Source organism: Ctenopharyngodon idella, chromosome 18 (genome assembly GCF_019924925.1).
Source record: "Ctenopharyngodon idella isolate HZGC_01 chromosome 18, HZGC01, whole genome shotgun sequence".
Classification (NCBI taxonomy): Eukaryota; Metazoa; Chordata; class Actinopteri; order Cypriniformes; family Xenocyprididae; genus Ctenopharyngodon; species Ctenopharyngodon idella.
In genome coordinates, this window is record NC_067237.1 from 21,368,818 (window position 1) to 21,391,856 (window position 23,039).

The 23,039-nt window shown below is 35.6% G+C and overlaps 1 protein-coding gene across 2 annotated transcripts in view; it reads right to left on the minus strand.

Annotated features, from left to right (window-relative positions):
- Positions 1 to 22,675, minus strand: part of carmil2 (capping protein regulator and myosin 1 linker 2) — a 41,812-nt gene extending 19,137 nt beyond the window's left edge. Inside the window, exons 1-30 of one of the 2 annotated variants that reach the window (XM_051870469.1) lie at positions 22,527 to 22,675; positions 22,278 to 22,372; positions 21,295 to 21,345; positions 18,718 to 18,777; positions 16,806 to 16,927; positions 13,982 to 14,079; positions 13,818 to 13,888; positions 13,659 to 13,732; positions 13,043 to 13,118; positions 11,722 to 11,810; positions 11,522 to 11,616; positions 11,330 to 11,416; positions 11,106 to 11,215; positions 9,661 to 9,738; positions 9,387 to 9,463; positions 9,199 to 9,303; positions 8,719 to 8,788; positions 8,557 to 8,638; positions 6,424 to 6,520; positions 6,104 to 6,158; positions 5,222 to 5,394; positions 4,781 to 4,849; positions 4,597 to 4,690; positions 4,411 to 4,509; positions 4,158 to 4,286; positions 3,240 to 3,353; positions 2,925 to 3,097; positions 2,705 to 2,792; positions 2,519 to 2,611; positions 1,345 to 1,411 (exon numbers count right to left, since the gene is read on the minus strand). In XM_051870469.1, coding sequence (XP_051726429.1) covers positions 1,345 to 1,411; positions 2,519 to 2,611; positions 2,705 to 2,792; positions 2,925 to 3,097; positions 3,240 to 3,353; positions 4,158 to 4,286; positions 4,411 to 4,509; positions 4,597 to 4,690; positions 4,781 to 4,849; positions 5,222 to 5,394; positions 6,104 to 6,158; positions 6,424 to 6,520; positions 8,557 to 8,638; positions 8,719 to 8,788; positions 9,199 to 9,303; positions 9,387 to 9,463; positions 9,661 to 9,738; positions 11,106 to 11,215; positions 11,330 to 11,416; positions 11,522 to 11,616; positions 11,722 to 11,810; positions 13,043 to 13,118; positions 13,659 to 13,732; positions 13,818 to 13,888; positions 13,982 to 14,079; positions 16,806 to 16,927; positions 18,718 to 18,777; positions 21,295 to 21,345; positions 22,278 to 22,372; positions 22,527 to 22,563 — 2,728 coding nt within the window. In that variant the 5' untranslated portion in view covers positions 22,564 to 22,675. The remainder of the gene's footprint in view (positions 1 to 1,344; positions 1,412 to 2,518; positions 2,612 to 2,704; positions 2,793 to 2,924; positions 3,098 to 3,239; positions 3,354 to 4,157; positions 4,287 to 4,410; positions 4,510 to 4,596; positions 4,691 to 4,780; positions 4,850 to 5,221; positions 5,395 to 6,103; positions 6,159 to 6,423; positions 6,521 to 8,556; positions 8,639 to 8,718; positions 8,789 to 9,198; positions 9,304 to 9,386; positions 9,464 to 9,660; positions 9,739 to 11,105; positions 11,216 to 11,329; positions 11,417 to 11,521; positions 11,617 to 11,721; positions 11,811 to 13,042; positions 13,119 to 13,658; positions 13,733 to 13,817; positions 13,889 to 13,981; positions 14,080 to 16,805; positions 16,928 to 18,717; positions 18,778 to 21,294; positions 21,346 to 22,277; positions 22,373 to 22,526) is intronic. The other variant, XM_051870468.1, reaches the window with a different exon arrangement.
- Positions 22,676 to 23,039: the final 364 nt, after the last annotated feature.

Genomic DNA, 23,039 nt, shown 5'->3' on the forward strand with positions numbered 1-23,039 from the left:
GGTATACACAAAAGAACAGAAGAAGAGAAGGGTGTGGGACTGGGGGAGGGGTTGTGTCATGGTTGTAAGCGGGTGGCCCTCCTCCCTCGTCTGAGGGGCTCAGTGGTGTGAGAGTAACAGGGCTATGCTCCAGTTAGCTGCTGCCAGCAGTGTGTTACACAGCTGATTATATATAGTAGAGACAGGGTGGGACCTCCCAAAATCAAACCCCCGCTGTCTCAGGCGCACACACACACCACAGATAGACGACCAATTAGACAGGGCGGGGAAATCCCATGAGAGGGGGATCCCGCTCTCACAACCAGGACTTCAAACTACAAAGCACGCTTTTGATGTCACATATGCACTACTACAGTAAATACTGCATTACATACACACTCAATTTCACAAATTTGCATAAGTTGATCACACATTGAGCTGTCATTAAATCAGTTTACATGTGCTATCGTAATGGTTGTCATTCAATAAGATCTGCCTGACCATATCCTTTTAACTGCCACCCCCCTTTTTGAGCATAGATCATTCTGAACCTAAACGGTTGTAATTCATGAATGCTTTGTAATACAGACCTAAGGTTGGTCTCTTTTTAAAGAAAACACTCAGCAAATTATTGCAGAAGTGAAAGCACTTTAAAAAAGTGTAAAAAAAAATGTATAGAAGTTTAATGTTACCGTAAAGCAAATGCTGAATTAAACATTACACTAAACATTTTTTATTTTATACAAAATACATATTTTACAAAATAATTTGGACTCTAAAATTGCTAAATCAATGCCGTATGTCTAACCAAGTTGTGTTCCAAATTTAAAGTTTATATCATAAAAATTAAGCCCGCTAAAAGGTGTTGAAGTGAATCATGCTGGTTTTCATGCTGGATTTCCATGATAACGCAGTTTCCAATTTCAAAATGGAGGATATAATTTCACAGGATGAATTTTAAGCTTTCAAATGATACCTAATTTATGATGATTACTAAAATATATGATAAGGGAAAAAAATCAATAAACAAATTGCGGCAAGTGTTCTGCTACCGGGAAACTGACAGTACATTTGATCGGTTGTGTGAATAATATCATGCTGGTTTTGTTCAGATAAGAGCACTGATAAGCCTTTAACCCCTCCTGTTCTGACATCTTTGATGACTGTATAATTAAACAGATCTCTGACCTCAACATCTGTGGGGCCAGGTCTTTTTTTACAGCCAATAAGCTTTCAAGTAACATGCATCTACGGTGTCCCCAGTGTACGCTACACCCAATCACATTTGATTTAGGAGTGCAAAAGCAGAGACAAATGGCAAGAAAGAAAGAAGCACTTGTCGGCATCAAGACACAAGAGACTTACTTTTGATGGAAGGGGCGGGACGGATGCTACGGGAGTGGAAGCTGTTCCTCCAGATGACGGGGACGTACTATGGACACACAGAGAGAAAAACTGCAATCAAACTCATTACTGCAACAATTTGAATTTATAATAGAGTTCAGATTATAAAACAGATAAACTCTAAATTCTGGTACAAAATTTCTGAATCATTTTTGAATGAATTTAAATAATGAGTCAACACATCATCGATCCTTCTTCTAAAATGTGTTCTTGTCTGATTCACCCTGATTCACTATGGTAAGCCTATTATATTAAGTGTTTATATTTTAGACCTGATGGGATTGTTTTAGTGGGAAATTGCATGCATATGTCACTCGCCTGTGCGTGTCTCATGATATTTGTAAACAGAGAAAAGTTCCTCCGGCTACTTTGAAGTGTGCATGGTGTGTGAGTGGCGTAGGTTAGTTGTCACAACAAGGGAGAAAGTTTAATAAACCTACGAACCTATGGGGAATCACCTGTTTTTAAAAAATGCAGAATAGAGAAGAGTCTGCTGGCAAAAAGAGAACGTGACAGTCAGAGCTCGTAATAAAACAAGAATCAACATTGGCTTGGCTTTTCAGAGGTGGCGAGAACTGAGGGATTTGAAATGTTGTAAAGGCAACGTGGAGTTTTTATTACTCAGCAGGTGAGTAAGGTATTTTACTGAACAGATAAACTGCCATATGTAGCTCTCTAACAGAATTCATTCTAAAGCATTATCTATTGTGAAGGGTCATTTTATTATAGTTGTTTTAGCGCTGCACTGGAATTTATTTTTAAGGGAGTATTGAGTCTATTAATGGGTATAGCTACAGTAACGTCTTCAGCTACTTGGCTTGAGATCCTGATTATATCTCTTAAGCCTAGTAGTGAATGCTTTATGAGCAGTTGGATGACCATATTCATCCTCATAGTCACACAGAACTGAAACACAACCAAAACAATGTTCTTCCGCAAAATGCATGCAGTTTTGTTTTTTAACCGTGAGAGGGCCAAAAGTTGATTAGAGTACCTTTAACAGAATTAGTCATTTCATTCAAAAAAGAAAAAAAATTCTGTCCCCAAACTTATGAGAGTTAGCGTATGTTGAAAATCAAAATCAAAGGAAGAGTCGTGAGTAAGTGGCGGATCAGAATGCTAGAACGAATCTTACATCATCTGTAGGGAATTCATGCTCCATCACTCTGAGCTGAGGAACATTGGCCTTGATATTGGTGGACTGGGAAAACTCCCTCATATGCTTGTCCTGAAAGCAAGAGAGATATATGTTGCATGTCATATACGCACACACACAATTCTCATGTGCACAATATACACATTCATAAATGCAAACACTCACCAGCTTCTCCTGAGCCACTGACAAATCCTGAAGAACTTCCTCAATTATACTTTCCACCAGAGAGACACTGACAGACAGTTTCAGTTCACTGAGAAAGAATGAGAGAGGAGAGCAAAGAGTAAAAAAAAAAATATATATATATATATATATATATATATATATATATGTTTGGGGGGGGGGGGTACGTATTTAACATTGTTTATAGTGATGAACGTCCCACCTGAGCTTGTTTTTGATGCTGTTCTCTGCCTCTTGCATTGTGTTTTGAATGAAGTGTGCAGCCTGACGTGTCTTCTTAGCTACACGATCTGCCAGCTGCTCGCTGACACTTGACCTCTGGACGACTCTGGGGCAGGTCAGCTGGGCAGACTGCAGCATTGCCGTTGCCAGTTCCTGCACAACATGAAAAAAAAAAAATTGATTGTACTGCCATTGAATAACAGCGACCTCCACTAAAGCAATCCGTACTACATAGCAGACACTACAGAGAATTCTGTATGCAAACACACACCCAAAAAACATGACTAAACTTCACCTGGATTTCCTCAGTGATCTCGCTCCTCAGGGCTGTAGCTGCGTCATTGAGAATGCATTTCAGCATGTGACCACTAGAGGGAGCTCTGCCCAACTCATAGAGTCCTGCGAAAGACTGAGAGGCAAGGCCAAATGTCAAACATCACAAGTTAGGGCATCATTACACTGTTATGGAAATTTGAAACAGAAAAATATATCCATCATTACTACTATGCAGTGCATTTTTAATGTCCTCATTATATGTGTCTTGTTACATATTCTACATTTCTGAAATCTGGTGTACCCTGTTACAAGTATATTTAAAAAATAAAAATAGTACTGCATAACAGGAATGACTCGTACACTAGCAACTGTTCAAAGTTTGGAGAGATTTTTTTTTTAAAAAAAGAAAGAAATTAGTACTTTTATTCAACAAGAAAGCATTAAACTGATCAAAACCTAAAGTAAAGACATTTACAATGTTACAAAAGACTTCTATTTCATATAAAACTTTTTACTCATCAAAGAATACTGAAAAAAACTGTATCACAGTTTCCACAAAAATATTACGCAGCACAAAGTTTTAACATTAATTATAGTCAGAAATGTTTCTTGAGCTCCAAATCAGCATATTAGAATGATTTCTGAAGGATCATGTGACACTGAAGACTGGAGTAATGGTGCTGAAAATTCAGCTTTGCAATCACAGGAATGAATTACATTTTAAATATATTCAAATAAACTGCAGTTATTTTAAGTGGTAATAATATTTCTGTTTTAACTGGGTTTTTGATCAAATAAATGCAGTCTTGATGAGCACTAAACATTCAAAAACATTCACGAAAATCTAAGCGATTCCAAGCTTTTGAACAGTAGAAAATAAAATGATCAAATTTTGAATCTGTAATATTGCAAACCATGTAGATGTGTAATCTCATACACTAATGGCTGTCTTTGCATGTTGAAGCGCTTCCTCTGCAAGCAAAATGTCCGACTGCACCTCTTGTATATTATAGCAGGTTAAAGGATGCACACTTTCCTGTAGTTTTTTACAGAGATCCTGCACTAACTGAGCACAAAGAGAAAGAGACAGACACATTTTCATTACGATCTGCACCCTTAGTATTACAGTCTACTATATCATAAGCAGTAATAATTAAAATGGCATATAGGAAGAATATATCCAACCAAACCTGTTCAGAGCGAGTGGTCTTCAATCCATGCTGCAGATGACACATTTCCTCACCCGCTGCACACTGTCTCTGATTGTTCCTGCGTAAAAAAGCCTGGATCTACATGTACGCATACAAGAAGAGTCAGTTATATCTGATCATCATCTGTTCTCCCGGCTTTCAATAGCACTGCAAATGAGAACTAACTTTCTGTAAAGCCTCCTCCATCTTCTCTGGGGTGTTTCGATAGGCTTGAAGAATATCACTCACTGGAATGGACATGTTCTGTAGTGTCAAGTTCCTGTTTGAACACAAAGAAACAAGAAATACACACTTTTTAACAAATACAAGTCACTGAAAAAATCCCTGTAGGTCTGTGGGTTACTCTCACTTTTCCATGGCATTGGCCACATCCATAAATCCTCCAGAAGTCACATTGTTCCGGTCCCAAACCAGCGTTCTGTCAGAAAACAAGGCACAACAGTGACATTTTACAATAAAGGTTCATTTGTTGACATTAGAATTCATTAGTCTTGGCTAATGTTGATCTTGACATTTATTAATACATTTTTTAGGATCAAAAGTTGTTAACATTAGTTAATGCACAACTAACATGAATATGAACATTTTTATTAAGTAACATTAACAAAGGTTAATAAATGTTGTAAAATTACATTTACTCATTGTTAGTTCATGTTAGTTAATGCATTAACTAATGTTAACAAATGAGACCTTATTGTAACAAACTATAATTAACTATAAATTCTGCCCAGGAACATGTCCAATTCTGCAAAAACAAACTGCAAGTCACCATGTGTATATGTAAAATTACTTGAGCTTGGTGTTGATCATGAGGGCCTTTGCTAGCATCTTTGCTCCTGTGTCACCTATACAATTTCCACTGATATCAATCTTGGACAGGCTGGCGTTGCTTCCCAGGCTGTTGATGAGGATGGTGGTACCTGTTTTCAACTTTGAGTCACATACAGAGAGAGACTCCAGTGGCTAAAAAGTGTGAAAAAAAGTAAAAGGTCACTATCCATCCCATATGCACATATCATATATGCATGTTCTTTATCAAGTTCCATTGATCGTACATTCAGAGTCACTTTATGTAGTCATTAACCTTTGGCTGTAAGTCTCATTAAGATTTCTATCAAGTCTCATTAGCTATAGAAACAGTATCGACTGAGCAGGTTGGGTCGTGAGAGGCCAGCGCTGATTCTTTGGAGAGCATAAATGCTCCCATTAATGTGGATAAAGTTATATAAAGTTGAGAGTTTGTTTTAATGAGTCCTATCTTTGAGTCAGAGCTGCTTGTGTAATTACTGAGCCCGGGCGTGCCTTAATGGAGAGTGATTCTGGGTAATTAAAATTCAGGGCTTGCTGGAGGAATGAAGGGGGGGGGGGGTCTCTGTGGACCTTCTCTCTTTATTGGTGGTTCTAGTAAAAAAAACACACAAAAACACACATCTCCACTGCTAACTGAGCCAAAGAGAGCAGCTCTTCCTACTCTCTATGTTATGTGAGAGCTGTGGTCTGTAGGTGGATGTTCTGGTGTACGTATTTATGGTGGATGGGGGACGTGATCCAATTTTGCAGTAATACTCATATCATTTGGGATAGGGTGACTGTAGATATGACTGAGGCCAGTATAATGGAAAGTGTGTGTGTATGTGTGTAGTGTTTCTGATATTACAAATGATGTACTCACACACTCCTCCTCCTGAATTAGCTGTACAAGGCGGTGTAACACATCTGTAAGAGCTCTAAGAGAAAAGGGAAATATGCCTCATATAAATGAAACGAAAAGGAAGAATAGGTGGAGAAAGTGAGAAGGATAGACTGTCTGAAAGGTGGATCAAAAACATTTTAAAGGAAATTAGTAATTTCAGCACCACTAGCACAACCATGTTGAAATTTAACTGGTTTCCTAAACAACCACCAATCTAACAATCAAAATTACACACATCATTTAAAAAAAAAAAAAAAGAAGAAGAAGAAGAATCCATACCTAGGCGACATGGCACTTACCTAGACTTCATGGCAAAATTGCGTCCGATTGAAAGGTGTCGAATAGAGTGACTGCGGCCAATGGAGAGAATTAAAGTAACCATATTGCTCTCAAAACCTGAGAGAGAGAAAAATCGAATTATTAATTGTGATTTGTTTTATTATTAAGTCATGTTAGCCATCTGCAACTTCCTTTTTGTTTCTTTATCCATTTCTTTTAGGATGATTGGTTGAGTAAGCGGTTGCTAACAAATTGCTAAAAGAGGCTACTTCCTTTGGCAGGGACTTTAGGCGTCATCATGACAAACAAGACATTTGGACAGTATTTCTCATGAAAAAGTGGGTAAGTATTCATACACAGCGCAGATCATAATCAGCGAACATGTTTTTAAATAAAGTTGTTTTCTAAATAAAGTTTGAGGAAGCTTGGTGGTGGTGACGTTGATCCGCGACCATGGTGTGCTGTAGTCCGTTTATATCCTACTGTTAGCTTTTTATATCTGACGACTTTATTTAGGCTTCAAAATGTATAAATGTTGAGTTAACTTGTAAAGATTATCTTGATAGACAAAACGTGTAAGTGTCATAACCCTTTGTTAAACACAGAGCTTATTTTTTTGCGATTTTCCAAAAGTCTACTTACTATTATCTAATTAATAAGTACTTGTATCTAATAAGTACTAGTATCTAATAAATACTTGTATCTATTAAATACTTACTAGTACCTAATGAATAAGTACTAGTATCTATCTAATGATTAAGTACTTATATCTAATAAATAAGTACTAGTAAGAAATAAGTAATAGTATCTATTACTTAGTAGTACCCAATGAATAAGTTCTAGTATCTAATGAATAAGTACTTGTATCTAAGAAATGAGTACTAGAAGAATGAAAATAAATATTAGTATGTTTTAAAGATGCAAAACGGAAAATCAGACACAGCACAGTGGAATGACAATTACATATGGTCTTGTGACATGTTTTAAAAGCTGTGCTTATTTTAATATGACATGGCATTTTGAAAAAGTGGCGCTCATGCAAAAGATGTTTATACAGAAAAACAATTAAAAAAAACTCAAAAATGTGTTCTGTGTGAACCTGCCCAAACAAAAACGCTCACCTATCAAACTGTGTATCAAAGTTCACCTATCACGCTCTCAAGTCCTGATATCCCATATATGGACTGACTCAAAATGAATGACAGGCAGAAATGCATTTCAGAACAGTTATTTCAGTGATATATTGAAGGAATTAGGATTACTTTATGCATACCATTCCATAAATTGTTTACAGCACCTTTAATACGATCACTGCAAGTGTCAAATGATTTCCAGTGCCCCAGTCATGTATGTTTACACCTCTTACAATTCAAAAATCTCTCTCACTTATTTCACACTGACATTAGCCTCTCTCTCCCTCCTTTGTGTGCGTGTTTGTATATGTGTTCAGACAGGTGTGATGATAGCCCTGCAGCGGCACAGTGTGGGTCCAGTGGGTCATGTGCTATTCTGACTGATGTGTTGAGCCTTTCTCCTCATGTAGCCAATACAACAATGCCTATATTTGCTTCGTCTCCTCCTGGGTTATAAAAATAGCATGGCCTGATTCCATCTTCTCTTAGGGTTCAAAATTTTCATGAGCTTCTGTCTTAAAAAACAACACTAGTTGCTTCGAGAACCATCACATTTTCTAATAAGCAGATATCTAGTTCATATTACAAACATATATTCAATGAAATAAGTAATATTCCAGGTTAAATACAAGATAAGCTCTATCCACAGATTTTCCCTAAAGAATCTATGCCAAAAAAATGCAGTAAATGTCTGCAAATATTATCAGGTCATTGTACAGATGTATACAACAGACCCATTTACTTCTTTCTTATCTTATAAAAAGAAGAGGTTTTCTGAGAGGCGAGAGGACAAATGCACCCACACAGCGAGTCAGATTAATTTATGCCTCCATCTCTCCATGTATCAGATATGATTTATAACCATATGTAAGTAGAGACCCTGTAACCCCTCTAGTGCTGTTATGAAAGAGACAGTCAGTGAGAGCAATATAATAAATCTGACAGAAATAAAGAGGAAGGTATAAAGGGGGGTTAATAAAGTGCTGGCCCTGTGAATGAGAATAAAATAAGAGACTGTACCGTTTTCAGACAGGTCCAGACTGCGGATGGCCTTGGCCTCGAAAATGTGTTCCTGAATCACCTGAGCTCCAGCTGACCTCAGCTACACGTACCACAACGTCACACACAATTTTAAGAAAAGATTTATACAATATTTCAATGTGTATGTTTGTGTGTGTGTACCTCACAGCAGCTGATGTCTAACTCCAGCTCAGACAGATGAGTGTTGGTGGCCAGGCCCTGTAGTAACAATCTAAACAACATTAACACTGGACATTAATAATGATTTTTTTTTTAAAAATACACTACTGTTCAAAAATTTGATTTGTTTTGCAGCACAACTGTTTTCAACATTGATAACAATAAGAAAGGTTTCTTGAGCACCAAATCAGCATATTAGAATGATTTCTGAAGGATCATGTGACACTGAAGACTGTAATAATGATGCTGAAAATTCAGCTTTGCATCACAGGAATAAATTTCATTTTGGTGAGCATAAAAGATTTCTTTAAAAAAATCTCCAAACCTTTGAACAGTTGTGTAAACAAAACTACAGATATTTAGATCATAAGCAAACAGATGCTAAATTTAAGGCCTGTCACAGGAGATGGATTTAAGCTTATAACACAAACATTTATGATAATATTGGAACAAATCCCATACCTGAGAGCCTCTGGAGGTAGTTTAGTTCCAGCAAATCCCACGTATTTTAACACAGTGCTCTTGCTAAAGAAATCCCTCACACTGCGTGTGACCTCTCGTACTTTCCTAGCACAACCACAAAGATCAGTATGTACATGCAGCCTGCGTAGAGATGCTTACACTTCATAAAGTCACTTTTGATGGCTCACCTATGAGAAAAAGTGTTCCTGGAGAGGTTGAGGTAGCTCAAAGTAGTGCAGCAGCCAGCAGACAGAGACACAAACAGCTAGAGAGAAACCAAAATAGAAAGAGAAAAGTCAGAGGTACTTCAGATACTTTACTGAAGTGAAACAATTTAAGCATTGTTTGGTAAACAACTGAACCAGCAAACATTCCCAGTCCCATGGGCTAATATTGGATAATATTGGACTCCCTAATTCATTTTACACCACAAAAATGAAGAATATAACTGATGGGACTCACTGTGTCTAGAGGGCAGTCTGTGTAGCTGAGGTCCAGGTGAGAAATTGCATTTGGAGCAGACAGGAACTTAAAGAGGTTCTATAACAGAGACAAGACAAGCATGTGATTTCAAAGTCATCCTGTCCCAAGTGTTCTCCTATTCACTCCTTTTTTCTAAATTTAGTCCCTCATAACAAAAAGGTAATGTACTGGATCATTAAGTCCATTCACTTCTACAACAGAAGAACATTGAAACTGAAAATGATCTATATAACATAACACACCCCATACAATGATCAACAATAAGTCTGGAAGCAAGACTGGACCACCTGCATGTTTGACCATGGAGATGGTGTTCTTCTGCTCATAAGCTTTGCCTTTTTTGCACCAGATGTACCGCTGATCCATGGGTCCAAAAGTTCCAGTTTGGTCACATCCCTCCATAAAACATTCTTCCACAACTCCACAGGTATGTCCAAATGAATTCAAGCATATTCGAATTAGCCTTTTATGTTCTTCTTGGTCAAAAGTGGCATTTGGCAAAGCTGCAAAGCTTATGAGAAGAACACCATCTCCATGGTCAAACATGGAGGTGGTCCAGTCTTGTTATGGGGTTCTTTGCTGTTGCAGGAAGTAGAAATCTTGACTGTATGAAGGACATCATGAATTCTTTGAAGTATCAAGCCATTTTGGCAAAGATGGTGATGCCTTCGGTGCGGAGACTGAAATTTGATGATCAATGGACTTTCCTGCAGGACAGCCATCATAAAGTATACATCCAAATCTACTTAAGTTTTTTGGCCTGTACAGTCTTCAGATGGAAATCTCACTGAAAATATCTGGTGGAATTTGTAGAAAGCAGAGGTAACATGGAAACCAAAGACTAATATGAATAATTTTGTTGAATAATAATGAATAATTTTGTTCTCAGCAGCAAAATGTCTTGCAGGTTAAGGGGTTTGAATAATTTTGACTGCAACTGTATATATATATATATAATTATTAAACAGTTTGAAACAGAAACATTTAAAAACCTACTGTATTTTTTGTATTCTAATAAATTAATTTTATTTAATTTAATAATTGCTTTTAAATCTCCTTGTATCCCTTTATTATTATTCACTGCATTTTAATGTGCTCCTACATTTTTCAACTTAGGTTTCAGCTTAACTTTGCCATAACAGGAATAAATGACATTTTAAAATATATTAAAACAGTTGTAAAGTGTAATAATATTTCACAATATTTCTGTTTATACTGTATTTTTGATAACATAAATGTAGCCTTGGCGAGTTCTTTAAAAAAACTGAAAAAATCTTACTGAAACTTTTGAATTGTAGTGTATCTATAATATTTTTATATTTATAATGTAACATAAATAGTTATTTTTGTTGTGGGCCAGTTAAAATTAAAAGTACAAATCTGAACTACAGGCCCCTACATCCCCCCAGCTCTCTAAAACTCACCGTAGCCTCTTCTGTGGCCAGGCAGCCAATGTTTCCGCTCAGGTCTAGGTGGGTCAGGGTGTTGCAGAGAGACGTACTTTGATGAAGAACTTGAACCAGACAGCCCAGGCCTAGGGTAGCAATGCCATGGCGACTAACACTTTATTATCTTGAATACAGTTACTTTTGTAGTCATGAAACAGCATCTTGACATGTATAAAATGAGTAAGAGATAAAAACTGCACCTTTCGGGGACATAGAGACCTTGGAGAGGTATAGCTGACTGAGACCACGGGACAATTTGCTCAAACTCTGACTGAGAGCAATCACACCTGAGTGCAGGTAAACAGAGAAATCATAACATCAGCATATAACACAGAAAAATGTGAACAGACCGAAACTGAATCTCAGATTACAGAGAATATCTGCATCAGAACCTTTATCCTCTATAGCATTGACAGACAGGTTGATGATATGGACAATAGAGGCAGAACTGTCCCGAAGAGCGGAGGCCATCTTGACAGCAAAATCCCTGCATCGTGGATTCAAAGAGAGTTAACTTACTTCAAAGTAATACTCAGAAACTGGGTAAATGTGTTTAACTTTTCATAAGTACAAGGGTCTTGATTAAGCTCACATTTTGAGTCCGCTGGCCTCCAGACTGACCTCCTCCAGAGCACAGGACCGGGTGATCATATAGAGGATCTGCTCTTGCACATCAGGGGTCTGAGAACAAAGAACAGAGGCTGATCAACAACAAACAATGTTTTTGGAGACAAACAGACACACCAAGATTGACATGAATTGAGAATGTACGATATACTATGCTAAAACATGCTGAGTGGGAAGAATTGTGATCTGTGCAGCCACAAAGTATTGAAAAAATTAAAGAATAGGCTTGTTTGATTGGTTCAATAAAGTGGCTTCAGCTACAATTCCTTGTTCTACCTATCCTTCAATCATATCTCTGTTTCTCTCCATCTAAATGAGTATACTGTATCACGCAGAGATCAAAGTCTCCCTTCAGCATGTCTTCTTGTGTTGTTGTCATGGTCAGCCCAGCAGTTTATTATTTGGCAAGTGGCCTATATCTGACCTCTCCACAGCCAGCAGCGAGAGGAGATGGAGGTCTGACATGACTGAATAAGCCAAGTCTAAACAAGAACAACAATTCTGCTCCAATTTAAAGGTAGGGTAGGCAATGTTTTTCATAAACACTTTTTGTTATACTGGTTGAAACTCTCTTCACATCCTGATAGCAATCAATAATAGAAGTGGTCTAAATATTTAAAGATCAACATATATCTTCTGTGGAAGCCTCAGGACCAAAATATTTTCGTCCAATCATTGCGCTCAGTCTGAATGCAATGATACGATGTCCTACTGCCTGTCAACGTATGTATTTCCATACCTCCACGATGCTTTCAAGCTCGCGCAGACATCACGTCATCAGCGTGTTACATGAGGTCATGCAGCAGAGTTGTAGACAGACAGTCACCGAGTGACACAAACAAACACACAGTTCCCCCTGAACCAAAACAACGAGCTTATGCTGCGTTCACACCATGTTGTAATTACCGTAATTAAGAGATGGCAACCCTTGAGGTTCTACTCAGATCTGTTCACGTCCTCAGACTTGGAATTATGCGAAATGAATCTGCAGCAGTCAGTTGGTACAAGCCAGATCTCTAAGTTATTTATGTTCATTATTGTAATGTTATGTGCTTTGAGACATGTGGTAATTTCCACCTCTCATGACGCTTTGTAGACTCTGCTCTGGCTGTGCGTGTTCATGTGTTTTGGAGGAGGTGTGGCTTTGGAGAGCGCTCTGAAGGGAGGGTGGGTTCTTATGCTTTCAAAACTAGCTTGCTTTTGCTAGCCTCTGCTTGCCTACCTTACCTTTAACAGCTTTCTTTATCAGTATTCGTGATTATTGGCCCAGTAGTATCCATACATACCAGTTTGAAGTCCTTGCTGCATATCTTGGTAAACCACTGGTTGAAAGACAGAGCGCCCACTGCTAAAGCCAAGTCTCTGTTAAAATTTTAAGAGATTATTATTATTATTATGAAATATAAAAACATCAAAAATATATAGACAATTTTATATTAAAAATGTATGAATTAATTAATCAATTTATATATTTAAAATACTCCCTTTCAAAAGATTGGGGTCAGAACATTTTTTTTTTTTTTAAGAAATTATAGTTTATTTGGCAAGGATACATTAAATAGATCAAAAGTGACAGTAAAGATTTTCATATTGTTACAAAAAAATGTCTATTTCAAATAAATGCTGTCCTTTGTTGAACTTGCTATTCAAAGAATCAAAGTATCACAGTTTCCGCAAAAACATTAAGCAGCACAGCTGTTTGCAACATTGAAAATAATAAGAAATGTTTCTTGAGCAACAAATCAGCAGATTAGACTGATTTCTGAAGGATCATGTGACATTGAAGACTGGAGTAATGATGCTGAAAATTCAGCTTTGCATCACAGGAATAAGTTACATTTTAAAACATATTAAAATAGAAAACAGTTATTGTAAATAGTATTGTAAAATTTCATTGTATACCTGCTGTCTAAATGACTGAAGTCTATGAGGTTGAACACCCGACAGTTCTGAACATGGTAAATATTATCAACATCCTAGAAACAGAAGCAACAGTTCTTAAAACCATCATTGCTAAACCTTTGACATTTTGATTCTTGTTAAGTAGTGACTACAACATACCCACTGAACTTCCATACAGCATGGGAACTCGTTGAAATCACACAATGCTGCATAGGTGTCCGAAAAGCCTCCTGTAAGGGACCAAAGAGGATGAAGAAATCAAATGAAAGTACTTTGATATCTAAATAACATCTAGATGCGATTATTCTTAACAGTCATCTGACCACATGGTCCAACTGCTCCATTCACATGTTCTTCAACTCTGGAGGCAAGACTGCATAGCCGCTCTTGAAGATCAGGGGGAACTTTCTTCAGCAATTTCCTGAAAGCAAGAAAAAGATGGAGGGGGATAAAGGAAGTGTAAGATCAATGTAAGTACATCGGCCAACACAAATTCTTTCGTTAGCTTTCCACATGCTATACACCCAAAGATCATACTGGCACTTGATGATATCAGATAATGAGTACTTTAAAGGTCACGTTTGTTCCATTTGTGGGCAGATAAATCTGTTAAGACTTTCCAGAAGAAGTGAGTCAAATTGGCGAAGACCTTATGGTTTAAGTCATTAGTGATTAGTGAAAGTTGTGGTTCTGCTTCAGGACCCAGATTTTACACCAGATATTCAATATACAAACTACACTATGGTACACTTTTTGCCAAAAAGGTTATATATAAGGAGAAAGATCTTAAATGATTGCATAATACTTTCATGTTTAGCAAGTTATTTTTATTTTTTTCTAGCATTTTGCTAAATATGCACCATATTACACATTTGTTATAATTTATGATGTTCTTCAATATTTAATGCATGTTTGAATAAATCCGTCAAGTTTTTATAATAGCCACCATTTAAATAATGTATTTCAAAAAACGAATTGGAGTAGAAATATAATTACATAATTGTAAAGTTAGTATTTTAACTTTATTATTATAAAAACTTCCTTAACTTCCACTAATTTAAGTGTTTGTATACAAATCAGTTAATTTTAACCTTCAATATTATAGTAATGTAGAACTGATTCCCATGTATAGTTTACAGCATTAGTTGAGAGATTTTTTTTCCTTGAGAAAATTTGCCATGTACTGTTCCTTATATATATACAAAATAATCGATATTGAATCTAATCGAATTTAATCGAATCGAATTGCAAGCTTGTGAATCGAAATCGAATCGAATTTTGAAATTTGTGTTAATACCCAGCCCTATTCATCATATTAGATAAATCTGTGTGTTGTTATAGTGCTACTTTGAGCGTTCGCTCGGCGATGTTTGATGTTTCCATGGTTTCTACAAAATAAAACTGGAAATTGAGGATAACGTGGGTATGATGTCATTGATAGGCGACGCATGGACACGGTCCGTGTCCTGGTTAAAATTGCTTATTTGTCTGGATTTAAACATTCTTGGAAACATCGGGGATAATGTAAGTACACAAGTCAACAAAATTTATAACACTGTTCTAGTGTTTTTTGGATATTTTAATTAAAAAAATCTTACATATTGTGCCTTTAAATCCATGATGGGAACCCCTAAAAGATCCTATATGAAGCACCTTTAGAAAGACTGATTCTTCGAATGAACTGTTTTCAAACTCTTTGAGAAATGAGGTGATGTGCAATGCATTATTATGAAAAAACTGAAGTGTTTTTGATCTTGAATGTATGCAATTGTAGAAGACCTCCAAAACAAAGGAAACTTTAAAAAGCATAATAGGGGCTATATAGAACCTTTTCTAGAGTGTAGTCTGGGTCATTTAATTTTAATTTATTTGTATGAGATCACAGTTGTTTCTAATTATATTTTTACATTACACTATAAATCTGTAAGCAACCTAAACACAAAAGAATCTAAAAATACCACAGAAAAATTATGTTTAAAAGGTATCTATATTTTTAAGAAGACAATATATGCAACTATATTGTAAATTGTCAAAATGCTTTTATACGTAAAAAGTATTAATTGTTTTAAAATTTACAGAGAAACTTTTAAATTATATTTACCAATATTATGTATACAATATGCTTATTTTTAGGGTAAATGATTGTTAAAAATGTTTTTATTAGAAAAAATATGAATTGTATTTAAAGGGTTAGTTCACCCAAAAATGAAAATTCTGTCATTAATTACTCACCCTCATGTCGTTTCACGCCCATAAGACCTTCATTTGTCTTCAGAACAGAAATTTAGATATTTTTCTTAAAATCCAGTGGCTCAGTGAGGCCTGCATTGCCAGCAAGATAACACTTTAGCCCAGAAAGCTACTAAAGACGTATTTAAAACAGTTCATGTGACTACAGTGGTTTAACCTTAATGTTATGAAATGGCAAGCATAAGAATACTTTTTGTGCACCAAAATAACAAAATAATGACTTTATGACAATATCTAGTGATGGGCGATTACAAAACACACTGCTTCATGAAGCTTTACGAATCTTTTGTTCGGAGCGCCAAAGTCACGTGATTTCAGTAAACGAAGCTTCATTACTTCATAAGTGTTTCGAAATTTCAATGGTTTACCACTGGGGGGCATGACTTTGGCAGTTTGATACACGCTCCGAACCACTGAATCTATCAAAAATATCTTAATTTGTGTTCCGAAGATGAACGAAGGTCTTACGGGTGTGGAACAACATGAGAGTGAGTAATTAATGACAGAATTTTTTTCGTTTTTGGGTGAACTAACTCTTTAAGATAAAAAAATGAACTGCATAATTTATGGTGAAAAAACCTTGCATAGTTTTGCTAATAGTCTTTAAGGATGAGGTCATGCACCCTGTCCATGCTTGCATCTGTGCCAAAATACTGAGTTGGATTGGACACATTGGCTTTGACATCAATAACACAATCTTGAAAACCCTACTTGTTTTGCTGTCCTAACTATACATGTTTATTTGGTCAGCTGCATTGCACTATTTGCATATTAGCATTTGTTTAAACCACAATGCATGACTGGATTAGACAATATTTTTTCCTTGAAAGCACTGAATGAATGGTTGAATGAAATACATCATGTTTGATCAGCTGTGATGTTTCCCAGATCACTCACCCTGGCGATGAATCAGGAAAGATCTTCTTAAGTGAGGCGGTGACATGGCTGACCACAGCTTCCAGGTCTCTCACTGACATCAGGCTAAGAGAGTAGATCTGCTTGTCTGTCTCAATAACCACCTCACAAACACATAATCAAAGTGTAAGGGATGATAAGTGATGATAACTAACTGGCTGGCTGATTTGAAGAGGATCTTTCTTTTGAGATAAAATGCTACTGGACTAAGTTTGACATTTGTGACAGTTCACAAACCACAGGCTTTACTCATCCAAAAAAAAAACATCACAGTTGAATGATGACCTCAACTTCCCCACGTTTCTAACTACATGTTTGCATTATACTATAAATATGTTAGCAATTTAAACAGAAAAAGAACCTAAAAATACTACAGTAAAAAAAATTGTGGTAACACTTTATCTTAGGGTCTTTTAACTAATTTTGTATTAGCATGCATATTACTAGAATATTGGCTATTTATTAGTACTTATTAAGCACATATTAATGCCTTATTCTGCATGACCTTATTCTACATTCTTAATCCTACCCAATACCTAAACTTAACAACTACCTTACTAACTATTAATAAGCAGTAAATTAGCAGTTTATTGAGGGAAAAGTCATAGTTAATAGTGAATATATGTTCCCTATACTAAAGTGTTACCAAAAGGGTTAATGGACATTTTTCACATTTCCTGGGTTCTTTGAAGCAGAGGTCATAGTTAGGTAAACTTCTGTGGTGAACGGAAACTGCAAGAAATCTCTGTTTTGTACTCCCATTTGCTCCAATGGCAAAAGAAAAAATACATGACAGAGTTTCCACGACTTTCCAAAAGAGGAAAAAAATATCGAGAGATTTATTACAGCAGTCAGAAGAGAGAATGATGTGAAATTTTCCGTCAATCCCTTGGCCGTTGTATTAGAAACACCCTCGCAGCAGCGTTTAAAAATGAAAATATGAAAAACTTTACTAGATTTATGATGTTGATAACTGTAGAAACATATCATTGTCTTTTACATATAATGCATATACTTGTATAGTAATTTTTGAAAAAGTTTTTTATAATTAAAAAGTATTATCTCATAATTTACAGAGAAAAATCATATTTAATAAAATTACACTACCATTTAATTTTTTTGTGGTCAATAAGTTGTTGTTTTTTTGTTTTGTTTTTTATTGTGCAAGGATGCATTACATTGACCAAAATTGAGAGTGAAAACTTTTACATTGTTGCAAAAAATCTCTATTTCAAATTTTAACTTTCTATTCATCAAAGAATACTGAAAAGATTAATCACGGTCTCCACAAAAACATTAAGCAGCACAACTGTTTTCAACATTAATAATAATAATAAGAAATGTTTCTTGAGCACCAAATCAGCATATTAGAATGATTGAAAATTCAACTTTGCCATCACAGGAATAAATTATTTTTTAAAACATATTAAAACAGAAAAAAAAAATTAAATTGTAACAATATTTCCTTGGTGAGGATAAGAGACTTTAAAAAACATTTTATTATAAATTCACGCACACATTTATTCATTTAACAGATGCTTTTACCCAAAGCAACATACTTTATTTTAGGGTCTTTTAACTGGTTGCTTATTAGCATGCATATTACTAGAATATTGGCTATTTATTAGTACTTACTAAGCACATATTAATGCCTTATTCTGCATGACCTTATTCTACATTCTTAATCCTACCCAATACCTAAACTTACTACCTTACTAACTATTAATAAGCAGTAAATTAGGAGTTTATTGAGGGAAAAGTCGTAGTTAATAGTTTATATGTGTTCTCCATACTAAAGCGTTACCAACTTCTACAAATGTTACGGTGTAGATTAACAAGCAACTTTAAATGTCTATTATTCTTAATGGAAATGTTGTAGCTGTAGATCTCTTACCTGCTCAATACTGTCGATGGTGATGGCATAGATCTCTAGATAACTAAAGGAACTCTCCACCTGCAGCAAGAGACAGGACCGCTGTAAACAGCACACATACTCTGACATGTATATGCAGCAAATAACACTGGAAATACAGTGACTCACAAGTTAACACAGAAGAGAAAGTGGGGGTCAGGGAGGCTGGGTCATTTATTGAAACTCAAACACAGAAGTTGAGCTTCGGAACGAGTATTTTTTTTTCCACAGGAACTAGTATTGAGTCATGCACTTTCAGTATCTAACTGCATATCACTACACTCCATTAAGCTAATAGCTAATAGCCCTTCTTTCACAAATCAAGAAATACAATCAACTCTTAAATGAGTATGTCATTTTATCTTTTGCAAAATCCTCAGTTATGAACTCACATCAAGCTGTTTGTACTAACATCGGCAGACATACGCATGAAACAAATATCACTCAGAGGAAATATAAAGTGTAATGGAGCTCTGCTAAGAAATATTCCCCCCTACAGCACTTTGAGTTAATACTGGACATGACCTACTGACCCTCCTGCTTCTAACCTACCGCTTGTTTTATCAGCTGCATATTTTCAGTACACAGTTTCAATTCACTGTTCAAGGTTATCTGGTATTTTTTTTTTTTTTTTTTTTTTTTTGGCTCTCTGACAATTTCCTTATTCTCTAGAATGATAGAAGCATGCATTTTGCGTACCTAATGTTCTGAATGGGAAGTATAACAGTGCTATGTGGTCATGTAAGTTACATTACTTTGAATTTTAAGTATTTAATTTTAAAATACCCCATAAAATAACCCTGTTCTGATGCAGATTGGGCTCAAAACATAGATGGACACTTAAAGGGATAGTTCACCCAAAAATGAAAATTCTGTCATCATTTACTCACCCTCAAGTTGTTCCAAACCTGTATGAATTTCTGCCATCTGCTTAACACAAAAGAAGATATTTTGTTCCATACTATGGAAGTCAGTGGCTACTGTCACCTGTCTGGTTACCAGCATTCTTCAAAATATCTTCTTTTATGTTCAACAGAAGAAAGAAACTCACACAGGTTTGGAACAACTGATGAGAGAATTTTAATTTTTGTGTGAACTTTCACTTTAAACCACACTTGAGCATGAAATTAATTTTCATTTTAAAACACAATATCAATAAGAAATCTGCAAACAAATTATATTAAGCATTTTCTCAAATTTTTTATTTAAATTTAATTTAAAATGTATTTATTTCATTTATTTTTTATTGTAATTTAATTTATTGTTTGTTTGTTTGTCTGTTTAGGGTAAATAAAATTGAAAATATTTTTTGCAAAGACTTCTTATTAACAACTTTATTAAACTTTATATTACCATTTTCAGGCTATATTTTGTCATTATTTTGAACAATATATGTTTTTAATATAACTGTATATTGGCTAACTTGGAAATGTTTTGCTTGAAAGATGTGCTTGTATACTATCTTTAAATCGAGAGCTACTTGATTTGATATTTTGTATCTAATGGAATGACATTTAGACATTTTTCAGTGTGACTTGAGTGTCCAAATACATTTTGGGATCACTGTGATATGAATTTATATACAGTCAAACCAAAAATTATTCAGACATTTTTGATATTTTTACTAGTGGGTGAAGGACATTATAGTTCATTTATGTAAGTGAGGATAGCAAAATAAAGTAAACTGTGACATATTATCCCTAAAAATTCTTCATACAGTGGACTACCAGTAAAATTGATAAAAATTTGGAACCAAAAATTATTCAGACACTTTGACCTGACCATGTTTTGCTTAAGTGTTATCTCACATAATTAACATATGACAATCTTGTCATATTTTATTACCATTTTTTTAACTGTATTAATGAATGAAATGTTCAAGGTGTCTGAATACAATTTTGGTTTGACCGTATATATATATATTTAAAAAACAGTGCTAGACAGCGGTGTAGAAACAATTCGATAAGTCTGTATGCATGTGTGTACTGGTCTTTGGCCTTTGATAACTGCTTATCTCCCCACAAAGTGTGCCAACAAACATAGAAACATCTAAAAGTAGAGGAAAGAACATCTCCCCAGTTAAAATGATTGCTACAGTCCTGGTGTGAGATCTATGCGCTCTCTGATACAGTAGCAAATGTGACAAAACCAGTCATCTTTTTTTTTTTTAATTTATACATCACATAAGCTAAATAAATGAGCCTTCCATTGATGTATGGTTTGTTAGGATAGGACGATATTTGGCTGAGATGCAACTATTTGAAAATCTGGAATCTGAGGGTGCAAAAAAAATCAAAATATTGAGAAAATCGCCTTTAAAGCTGTCCAAATGAAGTCCTTAACAAAAATAAATGTTTTATATATTTATAGTAGGAAATTTACAAAATATCTTCATGGAACATGACCTTTACCTAATATCCTAATGATTTTTGGCATAAAATAAAAATCGATCATTTTTACCCATACAATGTATTGTTGGCTGTTGCTACAAATCAAATATACCCATGTGACTTATGACTGATTTTGTGGTCCAGGGTCACAAATTATATTGCTTCCCACCTTCATTGGCTGCTTGCTGTGGAACACATGAGCTCTCCATTGAGACATCACCTGTCAAAGAACAAAAACACAACAGAACAGAACAGTGTAAATGAGTCTAGCGCCATCTGCTGGTACACAAAAAAGAGCTCATAACAACATCTAGCTACTTCCTATCAGTTGTACTCTCAAATCTGTTTTCAGTCTTTGTGGCTTTCAGTTTTATGGCTCAGCAACCTACTTAAAAATATTGTTTTTGGTCTGATTTTTATAACAATATTTTTTGGCAAAACCACAAAACATAATGTGGCCTTTTCAGTGCTTACTCTTTCACATTAAACTGAGAAAAGCATGCAGCCCTTCAATGATAAATGAACAGTTTCAGAAACGAACAATGCAGTGCTGACTGTGCAAGCAGATCTTTGCTCTGATGCTCTGCACATTTCTGCACCAGCAGTGAGCGCTGCTTTATATTGTGTGGAGAAAGATGAACATCACAGTCGACAGTGAAGTAATTCAGTATTACTGACGAGACTGAGGAGAATCTAGAGTTTTCAAATGAATTTATGACACTAATCATGTGATTCTTTGTACAGACAAGATTCTCTTTTTATATCATTCTCAGATCATGCTGGAGAACATGATCGTCAGGTTTTGAACAAACTTGTAGAGTTCATGCAGCTCAAGTGCTGCTCTCATTAAAGCAAACGGGCGACAAACCAAATACTACGACATTCTGAAATTCGTTAATTTTTTCCTCATATTTGTTTTAAATTTTTATTAAATACAATTATATATATATAATTAATTGCCGTTAAAGTGAAATTACTGAAACTAAACATAAAAGCTTCATGAAAATGCTCATTTTAGAAGAAAATTTCAGATGGCACCTAGAGGCTTTTGCATCTGAAGTCTTCACACACACACACACACATATATATATATATATATATATACACATACATTCAATATTACAAAATTGTGAGGGTTAGCGGCTGACGTACCAAAACTCTGCTCTCTGCTCGTCCCTTGCACTGGTTGAGATGCACCAAACTCATGAACTGAACCCTTTGTGGCTTCAGATACTGAGTTATGTCTTCTGTAAATCAAGCATAGATCCATATATGCAGAACTGCACATCACTAATCTAAGCACTGTACTATAATGCCATAGTATGATCAAATATAAACAAACCTACAAGTTATTCACTCATTTCTGTAGCATGTTCTGAAAGTATTGTATAAGAATCTTACCTTTGAGGCAAAATGGGACCTCTGTCAGCGCCGCCATAATGTCTGTTCACTATGTCGGTGGCAACAGGGTGAAGACAGGCCAGCGCTGGCAGCTCTTGTGTAAGTGTGTGATACACTCACTTGTACACACATACATCCTGCTGCTTTATGATTCATGCTTATGGGGGAAAACCACAGTTTGAGAGTACAGGTCTAAGACAGGATGTGACACCTGAACTGCGTGAAGAGCATCCTATCACAGTCACTTCAAGATGTGCAGTTTCACACATAGCACAATCATTTCAACCCCAATGCTGATTAAATATATCTGTTACATCAGTAAGTGATACATGTGATAATGGTGACACCTATTGTTCTGCTGTCAGCTTCACACAGATATAGATAATCAAATGGCGTATCTGTAACCCTTTTAAAATCTACTGATTGCAAGATAGATGCTAAAGAAAATAAAATTGAAAATGGGACATTTTTCTACTCAGTATCTCCCTCTAGTGGAAAAATGTTCACTAGAAA